Raw genomic sequence first — 24,705 nt, forward strand, 5'->3', positions numbered from 1 at the left:
TCTCCTAACAGTCCTGATGGTGCCCTCTAGCAGGCTAAGTAGGTGTTCTTGGCCGTTGGGCTGAAGGTCTGCAGATGTAGGCCTCCCAAATTTAGGGCAGTCGCATACAACCAAATTTGTTGAGGTTTGGAGAATTTCTCAGGGCTGAGGCTGATTCCATAAAGAGTCTTTCAAATTTGTATTTGCTATGGTGTATCACTGTAGCTTTCTTCCACCGTATTCTATGGCGTGTATCCAGAGCATGGTCCGCAAGCCCAGAATGAATGTATTTGTGAAAACGGATGTAGTCCTTGTGTTCCGAAATTCTGATATTTGCTGTCCTGCCTGTTTGGCCAAAGTAAGACAGTTTACAACTGCAAGGGACCTGGTAAACACCAGGTAGGTCTAGGGGAAGTTGGTCTTTAGTGGAGCGGATAAGGGATGCCAATTTTCTGTAAGGTTTGTAACAGGAGGTCAGGTCATGTTTTTTTAAGATTTTGGTAATCTTTTCCGAGGTGCCTCGGATGTAGGGAATGGTGATGGATTTAGAGTAATCCTTGTTTTTTTTTGGGGGGGGGAGAAGGGATCTGTGGTTAATAGGTTCTAATATTTTTTGGATTTTTTTGGGGGGGTAGCCATTGACTCAGAAAGTGTTGAGGATGTGATTTAGTTCAGTGTTTAGGGCCAAGTCGTTTGAACAGATTAGTTTAGCCCTGTTGTATAGCATTTTCACTACTCCATATTGTTGTGAGGGGTGGTGGTGGGATTGTTGGTGAATGTATCTGCCTGTATGGGTGGGTTTTCTGTAAACTGAGAAAACCAAGGATCCATTAGGCTAGCGGGTGACTAGTGTGTCTAGGAAAGGGAGGCTGTTGTTTTCCTCTTTTTCCAGAGTGAATTTGATTCTGGGGTGTTGGTTGTTTAAGTGTGTTAAGGAGAGAAGTGTTTCAGAGCCATGTGGCCAAATAGTGAACACATCATCCACGTAGCGAAGCCATATGGTTGGTTTTTGTGGGGCGGAGGCTAAGGCTTTTTCTTCAAAGGTCTCCATAAAGAAATTGGCCAAGGGTGGGGAGAGTGGTGAACCCATGGCTGTCCCCTCTATTTGTTTGTAGAATTTTCCCTGCCAAACGAAATAGTCTGAGTTCATTGTGAACTGAAATAGGGCTGATATATCGGGAGAAAATTTGGCTTGGATTAGCTCTAAAGTTTCCTTGAGTGGGACATTTGTATATAAAGAGGACACATCAAAGCTGACCATTATGTCAGTTTGTTGGAATGTAAGGTTTTCTATGCTGGCTATGAAATGGGCTGAGTTTTTTATGTGTGATGGTGCGTTGCCAGTATAGTGTGTGAGCTCTTTGGCCAAATGCTTAGCTAATTTGTATGTGGGGGAATCAATGCCATCCACTATGGGACGTAATGGCACATTTTCTTTGTGTATTTTTGGGAGTCCGTAAATACGGGGGGGGGGGTATAGAATTAAATGGCTTTAATCTGTTGGTAACTTCTACAGGCCAAGAAGTGACTCTCTTAAGGAGCCTGTGAAGTTTTCTAATTTGAGAGTTGGTGGGATTGTAATTGATAGGGAGGTAAGTGGCCCGATCTAATAGAAGAGCATTCAGCTTACCTGTGTAGTCCTTCTGGTTAAGTATTACAGTTGCATTTCTCTTATCAGCTTTGGTGATAACTAATTCTTTATTATTCTTCATTTCCTGTAGAGCTTTATATTCCTTGTTTGATATGTTGGTTTTTGGTGGTCTTGCTTTGGAAAGGACACAGGCTACATCCAGTCTTACACTGTTGGCGACTTGATGTGGAAGGTGGCGGATTCCGCGCTCGATCTGGATCATAATATCCTCACTAGGTATTTTATTGGGAGCAATAGCGAAGTTGTGTCCACGTGCCAGCGCGTTGAGTGCTTCAGGCTTCAGGGTGATTGAAGAAAGGGTGATTACCGTGTTGGTAGCAGGTTTTGGAAAGACGGTAGAGTTCTTTTTTAATTTTTCGAATTTTAATTTTTAATTTAACGAAAAATTAAAAAAGAACTCTACCGTCACTTCAGGGATTGCAATGGGAATATTGCAATCCCTGAAGTGCTCTTGTAGTCTAGTCCATAACGACCTAATTGTAGAGCCCGTGTAGGTGACGTCACAGTCTTTGTGACAAGGAAATTTGTAGACTACGTTGTGGTGTTCGAATAATTCTTTATGAGTGAGAGATTTAGTAGGTTTTAGGAGAGTTGCTAATTTATGGTTTGTGGTGAATACTAGCTTGTAGTCCGTATTTTTGAAAATGTATTTGTAAGCCTTGTATGTGTTTTGGATGTATGGCAATTTGATGACCATACGTGTCGGGAAATCTGCTTTTGTTGTATTATTGTTAAGATGGGATTTTGCCGTGTAGTTCGCATAATTTATTAAATGCGTGGGGTAGTTGCGATTTTTGAAAACCTGTGTTAAATACTTGAGTTCAGTGTTAAGAAAATTGCTGTTGGTGGAGAATTTGTAAGCATTGATAAATTGCGAAAGGATGACAGATTTTTTAACGGAATATGGGTGGTATGAATTGAAATGGAGGTAGTTTCCGACATGCGTGGGTTTGTGAAATATCTTCGTGGCAATTCTGTTATGGCTTCTGATTAATGTAAGATTTAAGAAATTGATGGATTTGTTCTGTTCTGTTTCCATGGTGAAATGTAGTCTGTTGCTAAAATCGTTGAGGGATGTTTGTAAGGCGGAGATGTGTGAGGGTTTGCCAATGCATAGAATATCGTCTACGTATCTGCCATAGAAGGTGATGCCGGGGGGGAGGGAAGGGTGGAGTAGAAGTGATTCAATGTGTGCCAGGAATAACTCCGCTAGTTGTCCACTGATGTTTTGGCCCATTGGGAGACCGAAAATTTGAACATATAAGGAGTTGTTGAATTTGAAGAAGTTGGCGGATGTTGTGAGTTTAATCAAACTAATGATGTCAATTGGTGTTAATTTTGTGCATGTGTGTAGGGTGTGGTCCTCAGAGAGTAGTGTGTGTACGATGTCTAAAGTTTTGGGAACATACACGTTGGTGTATAATGAAGTTGCATCTAGTGAGGAGAGGATGTCATCCTGGGATGGAGTAGTGTTGCTTAATTTCCAGAATAGGTCATCTGTATTTTTGATCATGCAGATAGACTTTGTTAGTAGTGGTTTGATGAGTTTGGCAACAAATTTGGATAAAGGAGCTGTGGTGGTGTTCTTGTAGGAGACTATGGGTCGTATCGGAAAACTGTCTTTGTGGGTTTTGATGTTCCCGAACATATAGGGGGTGCGAGTGGTGCGGGGGTTGTGTGTCTCATTGTAGTTTTATCTATTTTGTTTTGACTTTTTAAGGTGTGTAAGGTGCTGTTTATCTGTTTGATGAGGTCGGGGGTAGGATCATTGTGGATTATTTGGTAGGTGTGTTGGTCATTTAAGACGGCCATTATTTTGTTGTGGTAGTCTGTTTTATTGATGATGACAATGGTGTCACCTTTGTCAGCTTTTGTGATCATGATATCAGGGTTCTTTTTTAAAGATAAAAGGGCACTTTGTAATTTGGGAGTGATGTTGGGTTTTACTATTATTTTGCTATTTATAATGTTGTTTATCTTTTGGAATCTTGTGTCTCTGTTTGGGTCATTTTCAAGTTTCGCTTGGATTTCGATGATGATGTCTTTTTTTGGTACAAATTTAGGGGATATCGCCAAGTTAAGACCTTTATTTAGGATGATGATCTCGTCTGGTGTGAGAACGTGGTGTGATAGATTTTTGATAGAGTTGTCAAGTGTGGGTCTTGAGGCGGAGGTGTCAGAAAGATAGGGAACAGTATGTGTAATGTATTTTGTGCCTGTTAAGGCATACCATTTTTTTGTGTATCAAGCTTCGGTTAACATCGTGTAGTCGTCGATGTGTGTTTGGGTGATTTCAGAGAAGCCAGCCCACTCTTTAGGGGACATTAAGGTTTTCAGTCAACGTGTAGTATTGTGGATGTAAGAATAAGCTTGATTTTTCTTACTGAATCTGTCATGTATGGCCTGCTTGATGAGTGCTCGTGAAGCTCGATAGCAAATTTTTTTGTTCCCGGGAATGGAGCGGTTACCACGTACAGTGGCAAAGTTTGGCATGACGTTGTGATGTAGGCAGTGCTTGAGGAATGATATGTGCATTTTTTGCGCGGTGCATGTGAGGATGGTTTTTTGGTAGTTTGCTTTTGTGAAGGTTATACAATCGTTAAAAGTATGACGTGAGCCCATGACATAGCCTAGTGTTTGGAGCGAGTGTTAAGCGATCATATAATTAAAGTGTATTTTGTATCACGGGGGAGAAGAGGGTAGTATGAGTAGAGAGCCAATGGTTGAAAGGTTTTATGGTTACAAACACAATAAAAATTAAGTATAATTTCTGGGAAATTCCCATGCTACTCCTCATAAACATTATTAATATAATTAACGGCTATATTAGCCTGTTTTTGTTTAGGAGTGTCCCTTATATTTAATACATTGGCTAACATAACTCAAAAGGGGTATATATATATATATATATTAGGGCATTATGGGCGAGTATAGAAGGCAATTATTGCAGAATAAATGTGGAAAAATTATATACATACCTTGATTTTGGTTTAAAAGATGCCTTCTAAATCCAAGCTCTTGTTGAAGGGGGGGGGGGAAGAGGGAAAGAACATGGGGATGTACTTGAGACACGGGAAATAAGTTTGGGAACCCGGGTTACTATTAATAATATATATATAAATATATATATATATATTATTTTGTTGTGGGGAGAGGGGGGGGGGAAGAAAGAAGGGGAAGGTTATCCTTATGTGGAAACTGGGGCAAGGGTTTACGGGGTGTGGACCGTTTCGGTCATCGTCGGAACTTTGTGGGAATGACTGTAGGGCTATGTCAAGGCTGCAAGATGTGATATGACCCATATGACCTATAGTCCGATACGACCCATAGTCTCCTACAAGAACACCACCACAGCTTTATCCAAATTTGTTGCCAAACTCATCAAACCACTACTAACAAAGTCTATCTGTATGATCAAAAATACAGATGACCTATTCTGGAAATTAAGCAACACTACTCCATCCCAGGATGACATCCTCTCCTCACTAGATGCAACTTCATTATACACCAACGTGGATGTTCCCAAAACTTTAGACATCGTACACACACTACTCTCTGAGGACCACACCCTACACACACGCACAAAATTAACACCAATTGACATCATTAGTTTGATTAAACTCACAATATCCGCCAACTTCTTCAAATTCAACAACTCTTTATATGTTCAAATTTTCAGTCTCCCAATGGGCCAAAACATCAGTGGACAACTAGCGGAGTTATTCCTGGCACACATTGAATCACTTCTACTCCACCCTTCCTTCCCCCCCGGCATCACCTTCTATGGCAGATACATAGACGATATTCTATGCATTGGCAAACCCTCACACATCTCCGCCTTACAAACATCCCTCAACGATTTTAGCAACAGACTACATTTCACCATGGAAACAGAACAGAACAAATCCATCAATTTCTTAAATCTTACATTAATCAGAAGCCATAACAGAATTGCCACGAAGATATTTCACAAACCCACGCATGTCGGAAACTACCTCCATTTCAATTCATACCACCCATATTCCGTTAAAAAATCTGTCATCCTTTCGCAATTTATCAATGCTTACAAATTCTCCACCAACAGCAATTTTCTTAACATTGAACTCAAGTATTTAACACAGGTTTTCAAAAATCGCAACTACCCCACGCATCTAATAAATTACGCGAACTACACGGCAAAATCCCGTCTTAACAATAATACAACAAAGGCAGACTTCCCGACACGTATGGTCATCCAGTTGCCATACATCCAAAACACATACAAGGCTTACAAATACATTTTCAAAAATACGGACTACAAGCTAGTATTCACCACAAACCATAAATTAGCATCTCTCCTAAAACCTACTAAATCTCTCACTCATAAAGAATTATTCGAACACCACAACATAGTCTACAAATTTCCTTGTCACAAAGACTGTGACGTCACCTACACGGGCTCTACAATTAGGTCGTTATGGACTAGACTACAAGAGCACTTCAGGGATTGCAATATTCCCATTCCAGAATATCTGAACACGAAAAAACATCGCAACATCAAAAAGAAAAACAAACCACAAAATACAGGGAAGACTGAAATTGCAGTTCACGCCCCTGAACTAATACACATCCCCCAAATTGACAAAGCCATAATCATTGACAAACAAGAAAACGAAACGATGCTTAGAATATCCGAATCTATTGCCATAAAATGCGATGGTAATTCTATCAATGTCCACCCCCCCTACCTAATTTCCGAATGTTGACGTTCCAAAAGTTACAAATTAAGCCACGCCTCTGGCCATTTAGCGACAACAAATGCCCAAATTTGGCAGACACATCTTGCAGCCTTGACATAGCCCTACAGTCATTCCCACAAAGTCCCGACGATGGTCAGACGATGACCGAAACGGTCCACACCCCGTAAACCCTTGCCCCAGTTTCCACATAAGGATAACCTTCCCCTTCTTTCTTTCCCCCCCATCCCCACAACAAAATAATATATATATATATTTATATATATATATAATTTGACTGTATCAGGAAGGAAGGCTTGTAAAAGCAGATGAAGGGAATCCTCAAGTGGGATGTTGGCAAGTAATGATTCAACATTGAAGCTTACTATTAAGTCAGTGGGTCAATAAATTTTTCACTTTAACTAGGAAATCTGAGGAGTTTTTTTATGAAAGAGCTGGAGTTTAACAGTCGATAAAAAAAATGGCTAAGCAATAAGTTGAAGAATCGATGTAATCTATGATTTGGTGAAGAGGTAAGCCTTTATGGATCTCACGTAGATCATAAAAGGTGTTGGGGTAAACAGAATGGGTCTTTAGTTTGTCTTTGGTATTTCTTTCTAATGACTTCATTGCTTCATTTTTGTCTGGTGACTTCATTAAACAATGCATTTAATTTTTTGAGCTGGCTGTTTGTGGGGTTGCAACTGATTTCTTCCTTTATAGATCTGTCTCATAGCAGGAGTGCTGGTTTTTAATATAGTCTGAGGTATTCATAAGACCAGAGATTCTATTTTTGTTGTAAGTTTGTTGTAAACCAACCTCTCGTGTATGGGCTCAACATAAAAAAAAGTGCTATGCAGCACTGGGCCAGATTTCTCAGATTTTTATCTGAGAAATCTGATCTAGTTAGTTTCAAAATAGAAACCAACTGGTACTTAGTGGTAGCTTTTCTCTTGTCGACTTTGGTAATAGTGAGATGGTTGTTATATTTGAGGCTTTGATTTCTGCTGAAGAGATGTTAGAGGGAGGAAGTTTGGCTTTAAGTAGCATAGAGGAGGCTTCCAGATTGAGTTTGTTGGTGTCATTATTTGAGAGGTGTAATAAATTACATTCAATGTTGTGAAGGAAATCCAAATATGGTATTTTCTTGGGCATCCTGAGATTTTGACCACCCATTTTTTCTCAGGAGATATATGAAATGGACTTTACTTAGTGAAGACGGTGTTAAATTTATCATTTTGATGTTATTTGTGTTTGTCAAATAAATGGCTGAGTGTTTGTAAATAACTAAAACAGTATTTAATAGTTGAGAGTCTAAGATGGATGTAATCATTTCATGTAGCTCAGTAATGAGATGAATATTAATGGCAAGGTCATGCTTGGTCACTTGAAGTTGATTATGTACCAGAGAAAGACTTGCAGAGTAATAAATTTAATGTACACCAGATTTGCTAGTTTTTTGAGTTTTGCAAAGTTGTTAATTATCTTGGAGTCTTGGCATTTACCTTATAGGATGGATAATTTGCTTTACTGTTCTTCTTCTTGGTCAGTTCTTCTTCTTCCCTGTGAAGGAACAACAAGCAATGTTTAAGGTATACTTATGGTGTAATGAATAGAACAGTCACACATAGACACAAGGATAAATAAAATAATTAAAATTCAAATACAAAGATAAAAAACTTTTATTGCGAATTATTGAAATTAACAGGTTAAAGCATAAGTGTCTCTTAAACATCATTAATCTGTGTTGATGTTGGTGTTAATTCTGGTTTTCCTATGCCATGCATCAACCACCTGTTTTCATAATGTTGGCTCTCTGTTCTGTTTTAAGTGACCATATTTCCTGAAATTAGCTCTGTACATTCCTGTATACAATCATTGTCAGATTTTTTCCTGACACTATTAGTATATTCAGGAATGTGCAGTGTCATTTTAATAGTCTCATTTTTAATATCAGGTCATCCAAAAAGTAATATCATTTTTAGCATTAAGTTTTGAAAGGCTATAAAAGATAAATCACTTGCTAATTTAATCAAGTATATGTTCTCCATTTGAATCAATAATGCTCTTCCAATGTTATGAAAGCTTCATAATGCCATTTCTATAGAATTCAGCTGGTTTAGAGGCAAAGAAGTTGCATAGGCTCAACTCCTGTAACGCATCGTATTGTTTTTCATTAATGAAATGTTGCAAACTTTAGAATAAGTAGTAATCTGAAGCTGCAAGATCAGGAGAATATTGAGGATGTGGAAGCTTTTCCCAGCCGAATTCTTCAGGCTTGGTGCAGGTGATTCTTGCACTATGAGGGTGTGCATTATCATTGTGAAAAACAACACCCTTTTGATTGACCAGAGAACACTTCTTTTCTTTCAGTTTCATCCATTCGATCGAGTTATTCACAGTATACTTCAGCTGTGATTGTTTGGTTTTGTGGCAAGAGTTCAAAGTGTATAATATAAGCCATATCCCACAAAATGCTTAACAAAACCTTCTGAGGGTGAAGGTCTTGTTTTGGCTGCGGTTTAGCCTGTTCTGCTGAATGAATACCCATTGCCTTCAGTGTTTAACATTCTTGTAACTACACAACTCAAAAACGGAGATTGAACCTCATGCAATCTATTCAAGTCCTTCTGTAAGTCCATAACATCTGCTTGACTCTACATTACTCTCCCCAATTTTACACAGTTGTATATCACAAATTAAACCCATCCAAATATCATTAATATACAAATTGAACAACAATGGTCCCAAAACTGACCCCTATGGCACACCACTATTGATCTTCCTCTTTCGGGGTACTCCCTACTCCCCGATATATGACATTCTGATACCTGTATGACAGCCAGTCACTGATCTAACTGAGAAGTCTGTTATCCAATCCCATCTGTTTCAATTTATTTAACTGTTTGTTGTATGGCAGTCTATCAAAAGCTTTTGCAAAATCAAAGTATATACCACTGTATATGCTACTCCCTTGTCCAAGACAATTGTCACTTTGTTATAGTACACATGTAAGTTAGTAAAACCTGCTCTTCCTTTAACAAACCCATGCATATAATGACAGAGAATACTGCTGTTATCAACCCTTTTCTGTATCCTACTTCTGCCCAATCTCATCAATGCCTTCACGACAACTCCAGATATACAGATTGGCCTATAATTTGTAGCCACAGCCTTATCACTACCTTTATGCAGTGGAACAATTTTACCTTCTTTCCACTCCCTTGGAACCTGTGCAGTTGTAAGACTCTTATTAAACAGGCATGCTGATGGTACTGCCAGTTCCCTAAAGACTTGGTGATATGTCATCAAATCCTGTTACCTTATTGACATCAAGGCTATTTCCTCAATTACCTCCTTCTCACTCACAATTAAGCCATCCTCTCCAATGTCCTCTACACTTAAGTTCCTCATGATTCCACCCTGATCAGGATGAAGCACCCTGGCTAATCAAAAATTCAGTGATCAATTTATGAATTGATCACTGAATTTTTGATTAGCCATTTTGGAGGAGCTGATGAAATATGATTTGAAGTTCTTTTCTTTTAATTTCATCATTTTTGAGTATATTTAAAGCTATTGTTTTTTAAGTTTGATGATATGTAATTTTTGTTGAGGGTGATGGAAAGAGCTTGTATGTAGATATCTGTCTGTGTGGATATGTTTCCTGTAATGTTTTTGTTGACAGGGATATCGAGGAATAGTAATTTCCATCCTTTTCTATTTCTAATGTGAATTTGATTTTCAGATGTTCTTCAAGGTTGGGTGGTGTGTTTCCATATAATAAAGATATCATCAACATATCTCCACCAGACATGTTGCTTACGGTTGTCTGTACTATAGCTTCTTTCCAAATTTTTTCACATATAAATTGGTGATGGGAGGTGAAGTAAGCCCATTCCTGGACTGCAGTTTTTTTCTTTTAATTCTTGAGAAGACTTTACTTTCTGAATGTGCCTCATATTGGAGGAAATGTGAAGTTCCCATCACATTTGTTATATCTGTATTTAAGGAGATAGAGATGACTCTGTAAATTATAGAGGAATAAGCTTATTAAATATATGTTATAAGATGTATAGTAAAATTTTCAATAGAAGACTTAGAAAAATGTAAACAATACAATTTACTTCTAGAATAACAAAGTGGTTTTATACACAAAAGTTCATGCATAAATAATATTTATGTCTTAAAAGAAATTATTGAAAAAAAAAAGACAAGATATTGACAGAAACTTAATTTCCTATTACATTTTAATGATGTCAGATATAGTTATTTCAAATGTGCAGTTGATCTTTCGTTTGCTACTAATTGTAGCACAGTTGCACAGAATAATACAGTCACCTCTTCATTTATTTTAACTAAATTAACATGGAAATCTAGCTTATTCAGTATTGATGATGCCCATTTTGTTGGAACGATGTGGGTTTGAGTCAGGTTTCAGATGCGATGAACCTTTATTACAGGGCGTTTTAAGTGAATTTGACTTTGCTGGTCACGTATGAAGTTGGCAGCCAGATGAATATACACAAGTTAAAAAAATAACATCATGCGGATAGGATTAACTGCCCTGTTATAAGCAGCAGTCAGGTTTCGAAGCCAAGTTACATGGTGGTGACAGGCCTTTGAGCCTAACACAGAAGGAACATTGGGATTGGACTCCCATCTACCTACTACTTTGCAGCAATAATTCTGTTCCCCTTTCCAACTTAATGAACAATGAGGTCATCCTCCTTACTTGCAGCTCAGTTTCCAATCTCTCTTGCTCTTTAATTGCCTTTAATTTTTCAAGAATATTGAAGGTTTGTAACACAAAGCAGTAAGCAGATCATGTATGTAAAATTTCACAGATAGATACACAAAAGGAAGTTGTGATATAACATACTTGAGTATTTGTTAATCAGAATTTTATGACATAAGTTTTGTTTTTGATAACTTAGGTGATTTTGTACATGGTGTGCAGAGTATTTGAGGAAATAGCATGGTAGCTTGGGATAACACTTGTTGGAAGTTAGTTAACTAAATCATTTAACTCTGTTACCATATTGTACACAAGTACAGTTATTTTGTATGTAGTACCTTGCTGCTTACATGATTTGTAATTGCTGTACAATATTACAGTAGTGTGAGATTGCTGTATAATTTTTGCAACATAGTATATAATTACTAGTAGCATCAGTGAAGTTTTATTTTTGAACATTTTTTACTATCCAAGCTGATAGTATGAGATGCCTCATTACAGATCACATGTTTTGATATTGAAATTCATTACTAAAATATTGCTTCTTTAGTTTCAGTTCTTGTTGTCCACCAGTTTATATAGTCACATTATATGAAATGGTCTGTCTGATAAAGTTGCAATTCTAGTGTTGCATCTGATTCTGCTGCCATTAGCAAAATATTCAAATTATAGCACACTCAGTTATAATTGGCTTAATATTATTATTATTATTATTATTATTATTATTATTATTATTATTATTAAAAACAAGACCTCATGGAGTCAAAGACTCATCTAGGAGGTCCTTTTATCATACACACACATCTCATCATACCGTGTCTTAAACACATTCAAACTACTTGCAGACACCACGCTCTCAGGCAGGGCATTCCAATCACTCACAACTCTGCACGAAAAAAACCTGCCTCTCACTCCCTTACTCACACCCTCCTTATACAGTTTCCAGGGATGACCTCTGGTTCTCCCCTGATCTCCCACTATTCTCTGTAGAACTTCTCCACCATTGATCCTATAACAACCCCTTACCAACTTGTAGGTCTCTATCATATCTCCCCTCTTTCTTCTCTCATTATTCTTATTAAATGACATCTCTGTATAGTCTATGCTACACAATTTGCTTTCTCTCCTAATGATCTACTGTTAACATTGCGACCACCTATTATTCACTATACTATATTTTTGCTTTCATTCTCTGTTTGATATGCTATTTTTGGAGGAGATGGTTAAAAACTTGAGTTTTGAGGCAGAAAAAACCCTGCTACTCCACGTGAGACAGACCACTTCAGCTGAAAAGCCCATGTAAAAATTCCTCATGTCATGACAAGAATTAAACCAAAGTTTCAGTTCAAAGAGTGCATGCTCTGTTGTTTTTCCAGGTGCTGTCTCAGCGACTGATAGCAAGTGAATGAGAAAATGTTTATCTTTTAAAAATTGTATATTTTACATACAGAATTTGAAACACAGTTATATTCAGATATTGTGAATGAAGATCTGTTTGTGAGAATAGTGATTAACTGTGATGAGATTGTTAAGAAATATATTTTAATTTGCTGTGAAATAAGTTGTTTATGAAACCTTACCTGAAATAAAATCTGAAAGTTACAGTACAGTAAGCCTTAGAAATTATATTTCATTTATGGAACACATTTTATTTTATTTTATTTTCTATCATTAATTTTAAATTTAACTCTGTTTATGTGTAGATTATTAATCGAATTTGTATCAAGCAATGAACCTTTGTGGAAAGGCGTATTGTATGCTTCTCTGATGTTTGTAGCTGCATGCGTCCAGTCAATTATGCTATCTTACTATTTTCATAGGATGTATGTTGTTGGGATGCGAATAAGAACATCACTCATATCAGCTATATATAAGAAGGTATGTGGTATTTGGATTTCTTTAATATTTAGTTTATTAGCAGTAAGTTACTTAAACATTGCATTTAACAACTTTATATAATACGTATCCTTTTTTAAGTCAGGGAAGATAGTTATATGGCTGCATTTATACTTGTATTTCTTTCCATCCTTTTTTTGCATATAAGTTATAATATAGCTTTACCATATTCTTATTCTTTCTGTTCAAAATTACTTCCTATTGCAGTTTTCTTGGGCTGCCTGTGGTTACTTGACTCAATAATCTGCTTTCCATTCCCCTTTCCCTTTTTTTTTTTAACTATACAGCAGTTTTTAATTTTTTTTTAATGCTAATCCTATACATGAGTGGTAGTGCTACCTCTAGTTCATTTAGTACATTGGAAGGATAGAAAATTGAGTAGAAAGAACATGCTTCCCTTGCTGAATTAATGTTTTATTCATAGTTTGGCAGCATGCATTTGGTCTTGTTTTTCAAGTCTTTCATTTATTTTCTGTAAATAATATTTTTATAGTTTCTATATTTGGACAATTCAAGGCTTTATTTTGTGCAGTCAAAATATTCAAACAACGAGGTCCTTTTTCCATGGAGGCCTTAGCGTCCACAACTCAAACTGGTTTCTCTTTTCCAGTTCCACAGATCAAGCAGGAGGGAATGTCAAGGTATTTGCTACTAGCATTGACTCAACATAAGTAATTCATCTCTTTCATGTTGTCAAACTCAGGTATTATGAACTCTGCACTATCTGTTTTAAGTAATTTGTTATTGTGCATGAGTTCACACTGAGCACTGTTACAAAAAATTAGAGATTCTAGATTTATATGAATAATATTTACTGTATATAAAATTTTTCTCTAAATATTGAAGAGATTTTCAGTACACTTGAGTAATAGAACAAATTGACAGAAGAATTTTAAAAAGTGCCATGATGGCTAAAACTAGTCATCCTTCAAAACCCAAACTTTCTTTATATAGAAGATCTATAAGTAATCTACTCTTCAGTATGAGTTTGGTTTCTTCCACATCACTGTATTTAGTGTAGATGGCATGTTCAGCCAAGCTAGATTGTTCAGTTTCGTGATGCTGAACATAAAATTTATGTTATTTACAACAGACAGCAATAGATTTACTATGTGATTGACCAAAATAAGCCACCAGAGCAAGAAATCTGGTAGACTCTTTGAAAGTTGAGTGAAGGATGCTTGTCCTCAGATAAAGAAGGAAGGTTGAAATTTTCTTGACAGAATGAAAAGGTATGAATTTTGAGTAGCTTCAGAACTTTTGCACTGCATTCCCATATTACTTTGTCATAAGGAGGAGGAATAGGTGAGAAATAGAAAAAGAATAAGGAAGAAGAAAAGGAGAAAGAGATGTTCGTTTTGCGTGGTAAAATTGATTTTGCAGGTGACAAGTATGTATGTGAGAAGACCTTAAAGAGTTGCCAATGCATGCAAAAAAGAAGAGTGAGAAAGTAAAAGTTATGTCTGTTGCCATGGCATGATAGAGGTGAGCTGAGACAGAGAGAGACATAATCATGAATTTGTCAGTGCATAGATTTGTCAGGAGAAATAGTGTGAAGTTTGTGGAAGGAAGGATTTATATGAGGTGGATGGTTTGCATTTGAATGGTTGTATTAGGAGTCTTGAGAAAGTGTGATTCAGTGAGAGGTGGAAGTGCTGTGTCACAGAAACTAGAATCTTTGGGGAAGGGGAATGCAGGTGAGCATTAGTCCAGGCAACCTACAGGTTAGCAAGTGGGAGAGTGAACCTATAATGCTAAATGTAACACCGCAGGTTCTTTGGTGGGCTAAGCAACACAAGGTAAGGGTGTCACCAACTGCAATACCCCCTTAATCTTGTGAGATTAAGGGGGTATTGCAGTTTATAGAAAATAATGCCAGAAGTATTCAAAATAAAGATGAGAAGTTTTGGCATTGGCCAAAAGTTATAGGCATTTCTGAAACTTAGTTGAATGAGAATGATATCATCGTAGGAATGGAATACAAGTGTAAAAATATGTTTATTTTTATATTGTACTTTACTTTTGAAATATCTATATTTCACTGTTTTTCCTTTTCCTTTCTTCTTTATCTTATTTACTTAACTTAGCTTACTTTATTCTTGACAGCCGTAGCTTGTCATAATCTTGTTGCTTGAAATCGACTACTACCTTTAATCCCTTCAGTCTATCAATTTATTTCCCCCCTTCCCGCTCAAGGTCGTGGCTATGCTACTTCACGTGTTCGTATCTTTGAATTTAGAAATTGCCTCTGACTGGAGCCAATTCCTTTGTCTAAATGGCTGGTTTTTCTCACCTTGATCTCTGAAAATTTAAATAAATAAAAATAAAAATTTATTTTTATTTACGACTACACCATCAAAGATTGCATAGAGGAATTGAATATCTTTCCAATACTCACAAGAAAAACACCCAGTACAAGAATAGAAGAGTAATTTTATTCTAAAATCCTTCTATACAAGATTTTACACAAGGGATTATGGTGTCTTCAGAAAGGAAAGAGGGAACAGGGTGGAGGGAGGGGTTTTGCTAATGATAGTAGAAGAATTGAAGCCAAATGGGTATAAATACATCAGGGGACAGAGATTCTGAGGACAATTCATTTGCGACTGGTGTGTGTGTGTGTGTGTGTGTGTGTGAGTGAGTGAGTGAGAGAGAGAGAGAGAGATAGAGGCCAGCAGGACAAAATATGTTACTGGTTGCTGCTGTAATCCAGAGGATATAAGGGAGAATGTAGATGATATGCATTGGCAAATTAGGATGATTAGTATAAGTCAGGTAATTATTATTGGGGATTTCAACTACAGTAACATGGGTTGGGAGGAGGATTTGTCAGGTAGTGAAGGAAATTGAATTTATACAGCTGCTGTGAGATAATTATCTGAGGCAGCACATAATGGAGGGGACGTGAGGTTCAAGAGCACTGGATCTGATCATAGAACTTAACATTAATCCATCTAGCTATGCTGCTGTAAACTTCTTACCTTGTCCTAATCTGTTTTTTTACAGGCTTTAAAATGTCATGAAATATCGATTGCCTTAATTGCTGGATGTCACCATTGTTACATTCTAGTATGTCTTATTTGCTCACACTCTGTAGTCTAACAAATTTATCAAATTTATTTGTTTTTTTAGCTGTGGCAGTTACACTGATTGAGTGCAATATTGTGAGATTCTAAGCTGAAAACAAAGCAGATATTGTTCTTATTCCCCACTAACTTTAATCTTTACTTTAAATCAGTCATGGCTTGAACTTAATAATTTAATCTAAGATAGATACTCAACCTCATTACTCAGACACATGCAGGTTTGAATTTTTGGGGATAGTGCATTGACAAAATCAGTCCAATGTGTTGTTCACAAACCATTTAATTAAATCATGGTCTTATTAGACTGTTCGATCCACATTAGCACATTTATACAATTGACTCACAATTCATAATTATTACAGATGTTTGTAAATTAGTTTTAGTTCTCCTACATTTCTACTCTTAAAATCTAAGTACAGTTTAATCCTATTAGTCATTCTTATACAATTTGAATGTAAAGCACACCTTGAGTGAGCTTAACTTAATATTAACTTACACTACCTCATATAGTACTCTTCTTACTCTTATAATATTAACTTTCACAATCTTATCATAATTATTTATGTTGTCATAATTGACCTATGAACAGAGAGAGAGACACTCAATGTGAATTTGTTGAGAATTATTACATATCTAAGTACTTACAATGAGTTGCAATCTTTACAATACTCTCTTTCAGCAATATCCATTGCACAATTCTTTTGTCCACACGGTGTTCCCCATTTCTCTTTCTTTCTGCTGGCTTGTTCTTGATCTCCTGCCAAATTTCTTCTTTGACTGAATCGTCAATAATTCTGTACCCTCTTGAACCTTTAATTCGGCAATGTGGTGGCAACAGCAGCATGATGAGTGGTTTCTGTGCCAGCAAAGATTCTTTTCTGTGGCAGCGATGGGCAGCTCTCTTCTAACAAGGCATTCTGATGATTGACAGCAGACTTCTCATGGCAGTGGACCAAGGGAATGGACTGGATCTTTGGATGTAAGACGCTTCTCTTTTGATGACTGACAGTGGACTTCACGTGGTGGTGGACCCAGGTAAGAGAGGGCAGAATCTCAAAACATACGCTGCTTCTTTTTCGATGACCGACAGTGGACTTCACATCGGTGGTCTCAGGACCACAAGACATATTTCTTTTGACGACCTGTGGCAGACCACACATTGCAGTGAGTCCAAGGAAAGAAGGCATGGCAGTGGACCCAAGGAATGGACTGGACCATTCCTTGGGTCCACTGCCAAGGAATGGTCCAGTGGACTTCACGTGGTGGTGGATGCAGGTAAGAGAGGGCAGAATCTCAAGACATACGACGCTTCTTTTTTTGATGACCGACAGTGGACTTCATGTTGGTGGACTCAAGAAATAGAAGGTGAAAACCACAAGTTTCTTTTGATGACCAGTGGTAGACTGCACATGGCAGTGAGTCCAGGGAAAGAAGGCAAAACCTTCAGACGAAGTCCTGTTCCACATGGGAGCTTATAAAGGCCCAGACTTCATGTTGTATGCATGCTCATCTCTCAAAACATCCATATATGGTCATGTGTCACCATCTGGACATGATGTCACACTTTGCATGTCCTTCAAAATTCCCACTTATAGCCATGTTTTATGCACTGTACATGACAACATCACACTTCACGCATCACATATTAGTTTAACCAAGCTTTGTAATTAAATTATTACATACAAAAGTATTTATGGTAGATGTATCAAGGTCTTGTAAAGAGGAATAACAACTTCCATATCTCTACTTGTTGTGCATTCTTCAATAGCCAAGTAGTCTTATGTCCTCTAAACTTTAACTCTCTGTCTGCCACCTACCCTAAATCTCTAGCTTCTTCTGTTTTGTGGAGTATGCCATCAATGCGATACACAGCTTGTAATCTGTTTATCCTAAAATGAATAACTTTACATTTCTCCACATTAAACTGACACCTATTCTTTTACCTATACTGACACCCTATTTAAATCATTCTGCAAGCTCTCCACGTTGCCTTGGTTAACTATTAGTCTACCTTATTTCGCATCAAACACATTCACATCATTCACAAACAACTGAATATTTCCATCTCTAGCCATGTCAGTTACTCTAAGCACAATCCCACCAATATAATGTGCTGTTGGATATCATATCACACTAAAGTGCATAACTTTACACTTACTAACATTGAATTGATAGCCATTATCATTTTCCCACACTTTTAGCATGCCACCACCAACATTTTATCAGAAATTAGTAAAACATTGTTACAAATCATGTATTGAGATCTGCTGCATGAATTTCAATAGGATTGCATATATCAGTTCATAGCAGATAATTCCTAAGACTTCAGTTTTCTTTTTTTCTATTACAATTTTGAATGGCTACCACTAGTTACTTTTTTATAATCCTCTTGTGCATTTTCTGAAAAGTGGTTTTGTATCTAGATATGTACGCTTGAATCTAGCTAAAACTTTAGGCTTTGGTGTTGCTTGGGAGTTAATTCATCATCATCTCCCTTATACCCTCTTTTACCTTGCGGTGTTGAGGGTCCATTGATCATCGGTCCTCACTCCGTTTACAGGATAAAGCGGTCAGCCTTATGCCCCGGTGTATCCTATGGCCTGTAGTGTTGAGTTCTCAAGGCCAGTTAATTCATTAAACAAAATAAACAGAGGTAGCTCCAGAATTCCCATCCTGAAAAAAAAAAAAACCCTCATGCAACTGCAGCAAGTTTTATCCTTTTATATGAGAAAGAGTCTTCAGCTGTTGAAGGCAACAGAGCCATAAGTATCCAATTTACTCACTAACATTGTATTTATTTATTTTTGTTTATTCCATTTGAAAGTCTGCAAACCTATAGCACATTAGTAAAGTGTAGGCTATGGATTAGATAATGCGGGAGCTCTGTTCTTTTATGCGAATCCCATCCATGAAATGTTATAAAGCTATATAATATTAATAGTTGTTTAAATGAATTGTGGGTTGGATAATCCATTTTTCCTGTTGTAGAAACCATACATAAAAGTTTTTCGAGCTTCTTCAGGCCTTTACTAAGTGGGGTAGTGGTGGTGGTGGCAGTTTCATACCAGGCACTAAAATCTTCTACCACCTATCATAAGTATCCATGCCTGTAGTGAGATTTCAACTCATGAACTGCCTGCTCTACAACCAACAGGTTGGAGCATGCAGCATGCTCTCCACTCAGCTAACCTATCTAGCAAAGTTATACCACCAAGAAAACACACACACACACAATCAATCTGCTCTCTTTAATTGAAATAAATCTAGTTACTGAACATTTTGATCATCAAGCTGTAATAGGATTTGAACTGATGACTCATGAACTGCCTGCTCTCTTCTTGACCATGCTAGCTGTCAAAGTTATACCACCAAGAAGTTGCACGCATGCACGCACGCACACACGCACACACACACACACACACACACACACACACACACATGTACAGTGTGAAGATACTTCACATGAAAACACTATTTGCTTACACTTGGTTCAATCTATGCATTAATGATATTTGAGAGGGGCTCCAAGGAGATCATCAGTTGATTGCAGATGACACAAATATAGGGTAATCAGAGATGCTACTGATATGCAGTATTTACAGGGTGATTTGAATAGGCTGGAAGTGTGGGAAAATGATAATGGCTATCAATTCAGTGTTAGTAAGTGTAAAGTTATGCACTTTGGTGTGATATGATATGATATCCAACAGCACATCATATTGGTGGGATTGTGCTTAGAGTAGCTGACGTGGTTAGAGATGTTACAGTTATGGTTGATAGAATGTTGAAATTCAAACATCACATAACAAAAATTGCAAATAAGCTGAGAGGATAATTGTAATGTTGAAATGAACACTGACCTATAATTAGTACATAAATGTACACACACACACACACATGCACGCACGCGTGCTTACTCATTTTAATTGAAATAAACCTAGTCACTGAAGATTGTGATGATATCAAGATGTTTTTTTTTATGTATATTTATCTTCTCCAGCTAATGATTGTGATATGAAATTGAAAGAAAGTGAACAAAGTTTTTTTAATTTACAATATTACTCAACAAACACTGTAGTGGTCTCCAGTTTTTTTTTTTTTTTCATAATTAATATTGTGTATTACTAGCAATGAAGAAAAGGTATACTAAAAATATGAATAATAATAATTTATCACATATAAACAACAAAATTTATTGACTCTGTTTTCATTACTTATTATTATGGTATCTTGAGAGAGACAGAGAGAGATTGCTAAAAAATTGTGCCTTTCAACTGAAGTTGAGTTAGGTGGTATCAGGATTTTCTGTTTCTTCATAAACAAGCAAACTGACCAGAGAAAGCATACAATTAGCAGACATATATACGTTGTTTCATCCATAACTCCAAACATCAAAAACAGCCAAAAAAATAACAAAACAACATCCAAATAATGAGAGGAACTAATTGGTTTGTGGAACCGTACATGGGAGCAGATTGATGAATTTGGTCTTCAAAGTTTATTGAACAGGACATGGACTGGTTATTACTAACACAATGTTCCAACATAAAAATGTGCACAAATTCACATGCAGAGAAGAGGCAGGGAATAAAAAAAGTCTCATTGACTGTTATTGTTGATAGTGATGTTTTCTCCCTGGTGCAGGACACCAAAGTGTACAGAGCATTTGAAATTGGAAATGATCACCATTTAGTCTTGAGAAGGATAAAATTGAATTTGATATTGAAAGGAAGAACATGCAAGAAAGTTTTAAAGTGAATAAAAGATGAGCATCTCTCAGATGTGAACGGTAGGCTAAAATACACAAACATTATTCAAGAAAAAATGAAAGAGTTTCAGAACAGGAACGAAACCTTAGAGATTCACTGGCAAGCCCTGAAGAAAACAATGATTGATTCAGCCAGAGAGGCATGTGGTGAGGTTGTCTGCAAGGATAGAAAAATCAGACCTCCATGAAGTTAAAGAGGCAGTGAAGGAGAAGAAGAAAGCATATAAAAAATTCCTGGCAGATAAGTCAGTTTGAGCTCTTATAGAGAATACAGAGACAAATGTAAGAAAGCTAAACACTGAGGAAAACTCATCATCAAATTCCTGCCATGTACCCTCAAGAGGTGTACAGGATATGATAGTACTACATGAAAAATTTACATCATTACTAACTTCTTATCTACAATTTTCTTCCAAATCAGTCTGTTACTCATCAAGACTCCAATATTATCAGATCTTATATTTCTGTCGTCTCAGGCACTTTGTACCGTATCAATCCACCTATATCTTGTTCTTCCTCTGGGCGGATAATGACAATGTCAAGTTCTCTCCTAATATCATTTTTAATATGCTATTGCCACTGATGCCAACTGTTCATGCCTGTAGTCTTTCTCAGGACTCTCATATCTACTGTCTCTAGTCTTTGGTCTATGTTTTATTTCTAACAAAGGTCTCAGATCCATTAGTTAAAATTGGTTTGAACACTGTCTTGTATGCAGCTAATTTAATGTTCCGACTAATTTCTCTCTTATTCCATATGAATTTATTCAGTTGACTTCCTAACATATCAGCTTTGTTGATTCTGTTGTCTATTTCCATATGTAATTTACCATCTTCACTAAAAATCATACCTAAGGAGCTGAAATATTTTACTTGTTCCACAGGTTTCCCTTTCACAATGCAGTTGACATTTTCAACTGTATTATTCAACTGAAGTATTGCTTGATATAATAACCCATTGACACCATATAACTGTAGCGTATTGATTAGCTTCTCTCTTGGCACCTTGTCATATGCCTTTTCCAGATCGACAAAACTTAAATACAGATCTTTGTTATATTCACATGATTTCTCAGCTATTTGTCGTAAAGTGAAGATCTGATCCTGACAGACTCTATTTGGCCTGAATCCAGCTTGTTCTTCACCAAGCTTTTCTTCCACAATTCTTCTCAACCGTTTCTCAAGTATACTTGCATAGATCTTGCCAGGAACACTCAGTAGGGAAATACCTATGTAATTCTGACATTCGGTTTTATTTCCCTTTTTATATATGGGTACTATGAGAGCTCTACTCCAATTATCGGGAATTCGTCCATCTGTCCAGACCTCCATACTCCAGCATTTCTGGTCGAATATCAATTACTCCTACTGCCTTTCTACATTTCAAGCCTTTGATGGCTTTTTCTACTTCAAGTATGGATATGTATTCCTGACTGTATGCCTGTTGAGTGTTTTTTACCACTTTGCTATCACTGTGTGTTTCATTTAGCAATTTTTTTAAGTAATGACTTCATACTTCAAGAATATCTTTTTCTCCTTGAAGGTGAGCATTAAAAAGACAAAGACAATGAAACATTGAAAATATCAACTTTTGTGAATGGAGACCCTTTAGAACAAGTGAAACATTTCAGCTACTTAGATACTTAGGCATGATTTTTAGTGAAGATGGTAATTATATAGGAAATAGACAAGAGATTCAACAAAACTCGTAGTAGGAAGTCAACTGAAAAAATTTATATGCAATAAGAGAGAAATTAGCCAAAACACTAAATTCGCAATATAAAAGACAGTGTTCAAACCAATTTTAACTTATGGATCTGAGAGCTGGCTCAGAAGTAAAACACCTGACCAAAGACTAGAGACCACAGATATGAGAGCTCTGAGAAAGATTATAGGTGTGATCAGATTGCATCAATGGCAATATCATATTAAAAATGAGGAGATTAGAAAAGAACTTGACTGTCATATTCCAGGAATGTATTTGTAGGACTAATCCCAGGTAAACAGAATGGGAAAGGAAAAATTAGCAAAACAATTGTTCTCTGACGGTTAGCAGGAAAAAGCCCCAGAGGAAGACTAAGATATAGATGTATTGATACAGTAAAAAGTGCTTTCTCGTAGAAAAGCTTATATTTTGGTTACACATGATTATTAATAATCATGTGTATTATATGTATTAATAATCATACAGTCAGGAATACATATCCATACTTGAAGTAGAAAAAACCATCAAAGGCTTAAAATGTGGAAAGGCAGCAGGAGTAGATGATATTTGACCAGAAATGCTGAAGTATGGTGGTATAAAAGTCTTACAGTGGCCGCACTGCATAATTCAGAAGGCCTGGATAGAGGGACGAATTCCCAATGATTGGAGTAGAGCTCACAAAGTACCATATATAAAATGGGATATAAAACTGAATGTGAGAATTACAGAGGTATTTCCCTACTGAGTGTTCCTGGTAAGATATATGCAAGTATATTTGAGAAAAGGTTGAGAAGAATTGTAGAACAAAACCTTGGTGAAGAACAAGCTGGATTCAGGCCAAATAGAGACTGTCAGGATCAGATCTTCACTTTACGACAAATAGTGGAGAAATCATGGGAATATAACAAAGATTTGTATTTAAGTTTTGTAGATCTGGAAAAGGCATAGGATAAGGTGCCAAGAGAGAAGCTATTCAATACGCTACAGTTATATGGTGTCAATGGGGCATTATATCAAGCAATATTTAGTCTTTATTTGAGTTGCAAGTCAGCAGTTAGAATTGAAAGAAGTACAGGAAGATGGTTTAATTTTAAATCTGGTGTGAGACAAGGATGTACAAGGGTGCTTAAGGGTCAAAGCTGTATAACTGAGAGGAGACCTCCACATAGCCTTTAAAGGAATGCGGAGAACCGACCAGGGCTTCTGACCTAATGTCCAATCCTCACCTTCTCGTGGTGCACCCTGTTGGGTATCTACTTTGATACTGAACGAACGAGGATGGGCTGGCAATTTGGGATTTAGCCGACCAAATTGTATTCTTATTGGTTAAACCAAAATAAAAAATGATGGTACAACATGACAAAATTTCATGCCGGCTGGGGCGTCGCCCGGTTAAACAAGGCCCCCGTTGTTTTCGCCAGGGAACCAGGGCGAACAGCGAAAAGTCAGCTACTGGAACAAATCTGAAAACAAACCCCAACTCAACATCACCAGAGTTAAAGATCGGTACTATCAACGTAAGAAGCCTGAATGGCAAAGAAATGGAGCTAGCTGAGGAATTAGATAAGTACCAGATCGACATAATAGGGGTGACTGAAACAAAAAAGACCAAAACTGGTGAGATCTTTCTGAGCAATAAATACAAAATGTTATATTCAGGCAATAACAATCAAGGAAAAGAAGGAGTAGCCATAGTATTCAACACAAAATACGAGGCTAATCTTCTTGAATGGCAGTCAGTCTCAAGTAGAGTAATGTGGGCAAATATGAGAATAGGGAACTGGACAATGAGACTTATTTGTGCCTATGGTCCCACAGAAGGTTCTACTAAGGTAGAAGTGGAGGAATTTTTTGAGGCTTTAGAAAAAGCAACTGACACAATGAAAAAGGAAAAGTTGGTCCTTGTTGGGGATCTAAATAGTAGAGTAGGAAATGATTGTGAGACATACAAAAATATTTTGGGAAAATTTGGAGAAAAGAGCAAAGCTAATAATAATGGCAAATATCTGTTGGATTTCTGCTCAGGACATGGACTGGTTATTACTAACACCATGTTCCAACATAAAAATGTGCACAAATTCACATGGAGAGAAGAGGCTAGGAATAAGAAAAGCCTCATTGACTATGTTATTGTTGATAGTCATGTTTTCTCCCTGGTGCAGGACACC

The 24,705-nt window shown here is 36.9% G+C and overlaps 1 protein-coding gene across 1 annotated transcript in view; it reads left to right on the forward strand.

Annotated features, from left to right (window-relative positions):
- LOC150097870 (ATP-binding cassette sub-family C member 1-like) overlaps positions 1 to 24,705 on the forward strand; it is a 626,276-nt gene that overhangs the window by 153,775 nt on the left and 447,796 nt on the right. Inside the window, exon 9 of the mRNA XM_090406616.1 lies at positions 12,787 to 12,961. Within this exon, the coding sequence (XP_090262742.1) occupies positions 12,787 to 12,961 (175 nt within the window). The remainder of the gene's footprint in view (positions 1 to 12,786; positions 12,962 to 24,705) is intronic.

The sequence above is a fragment of the Typopeltis vanoorti genome, chromosome 16 (assembly GCF_054136105.1).
Source record: "Typopeltis vanoorti isolate ZY-2024b chromosome 16, IOZ_Tvanoo_1.0, whole genome shotgun sequence".
Classification (NCBI taxonomy): domain Eukaryota; kingdom Metazoa; phylum Arthropoda; class Arachnida; order Uropygi; family Thelyphonidae; genus Typopeltis; species Typopeltis vanoorti.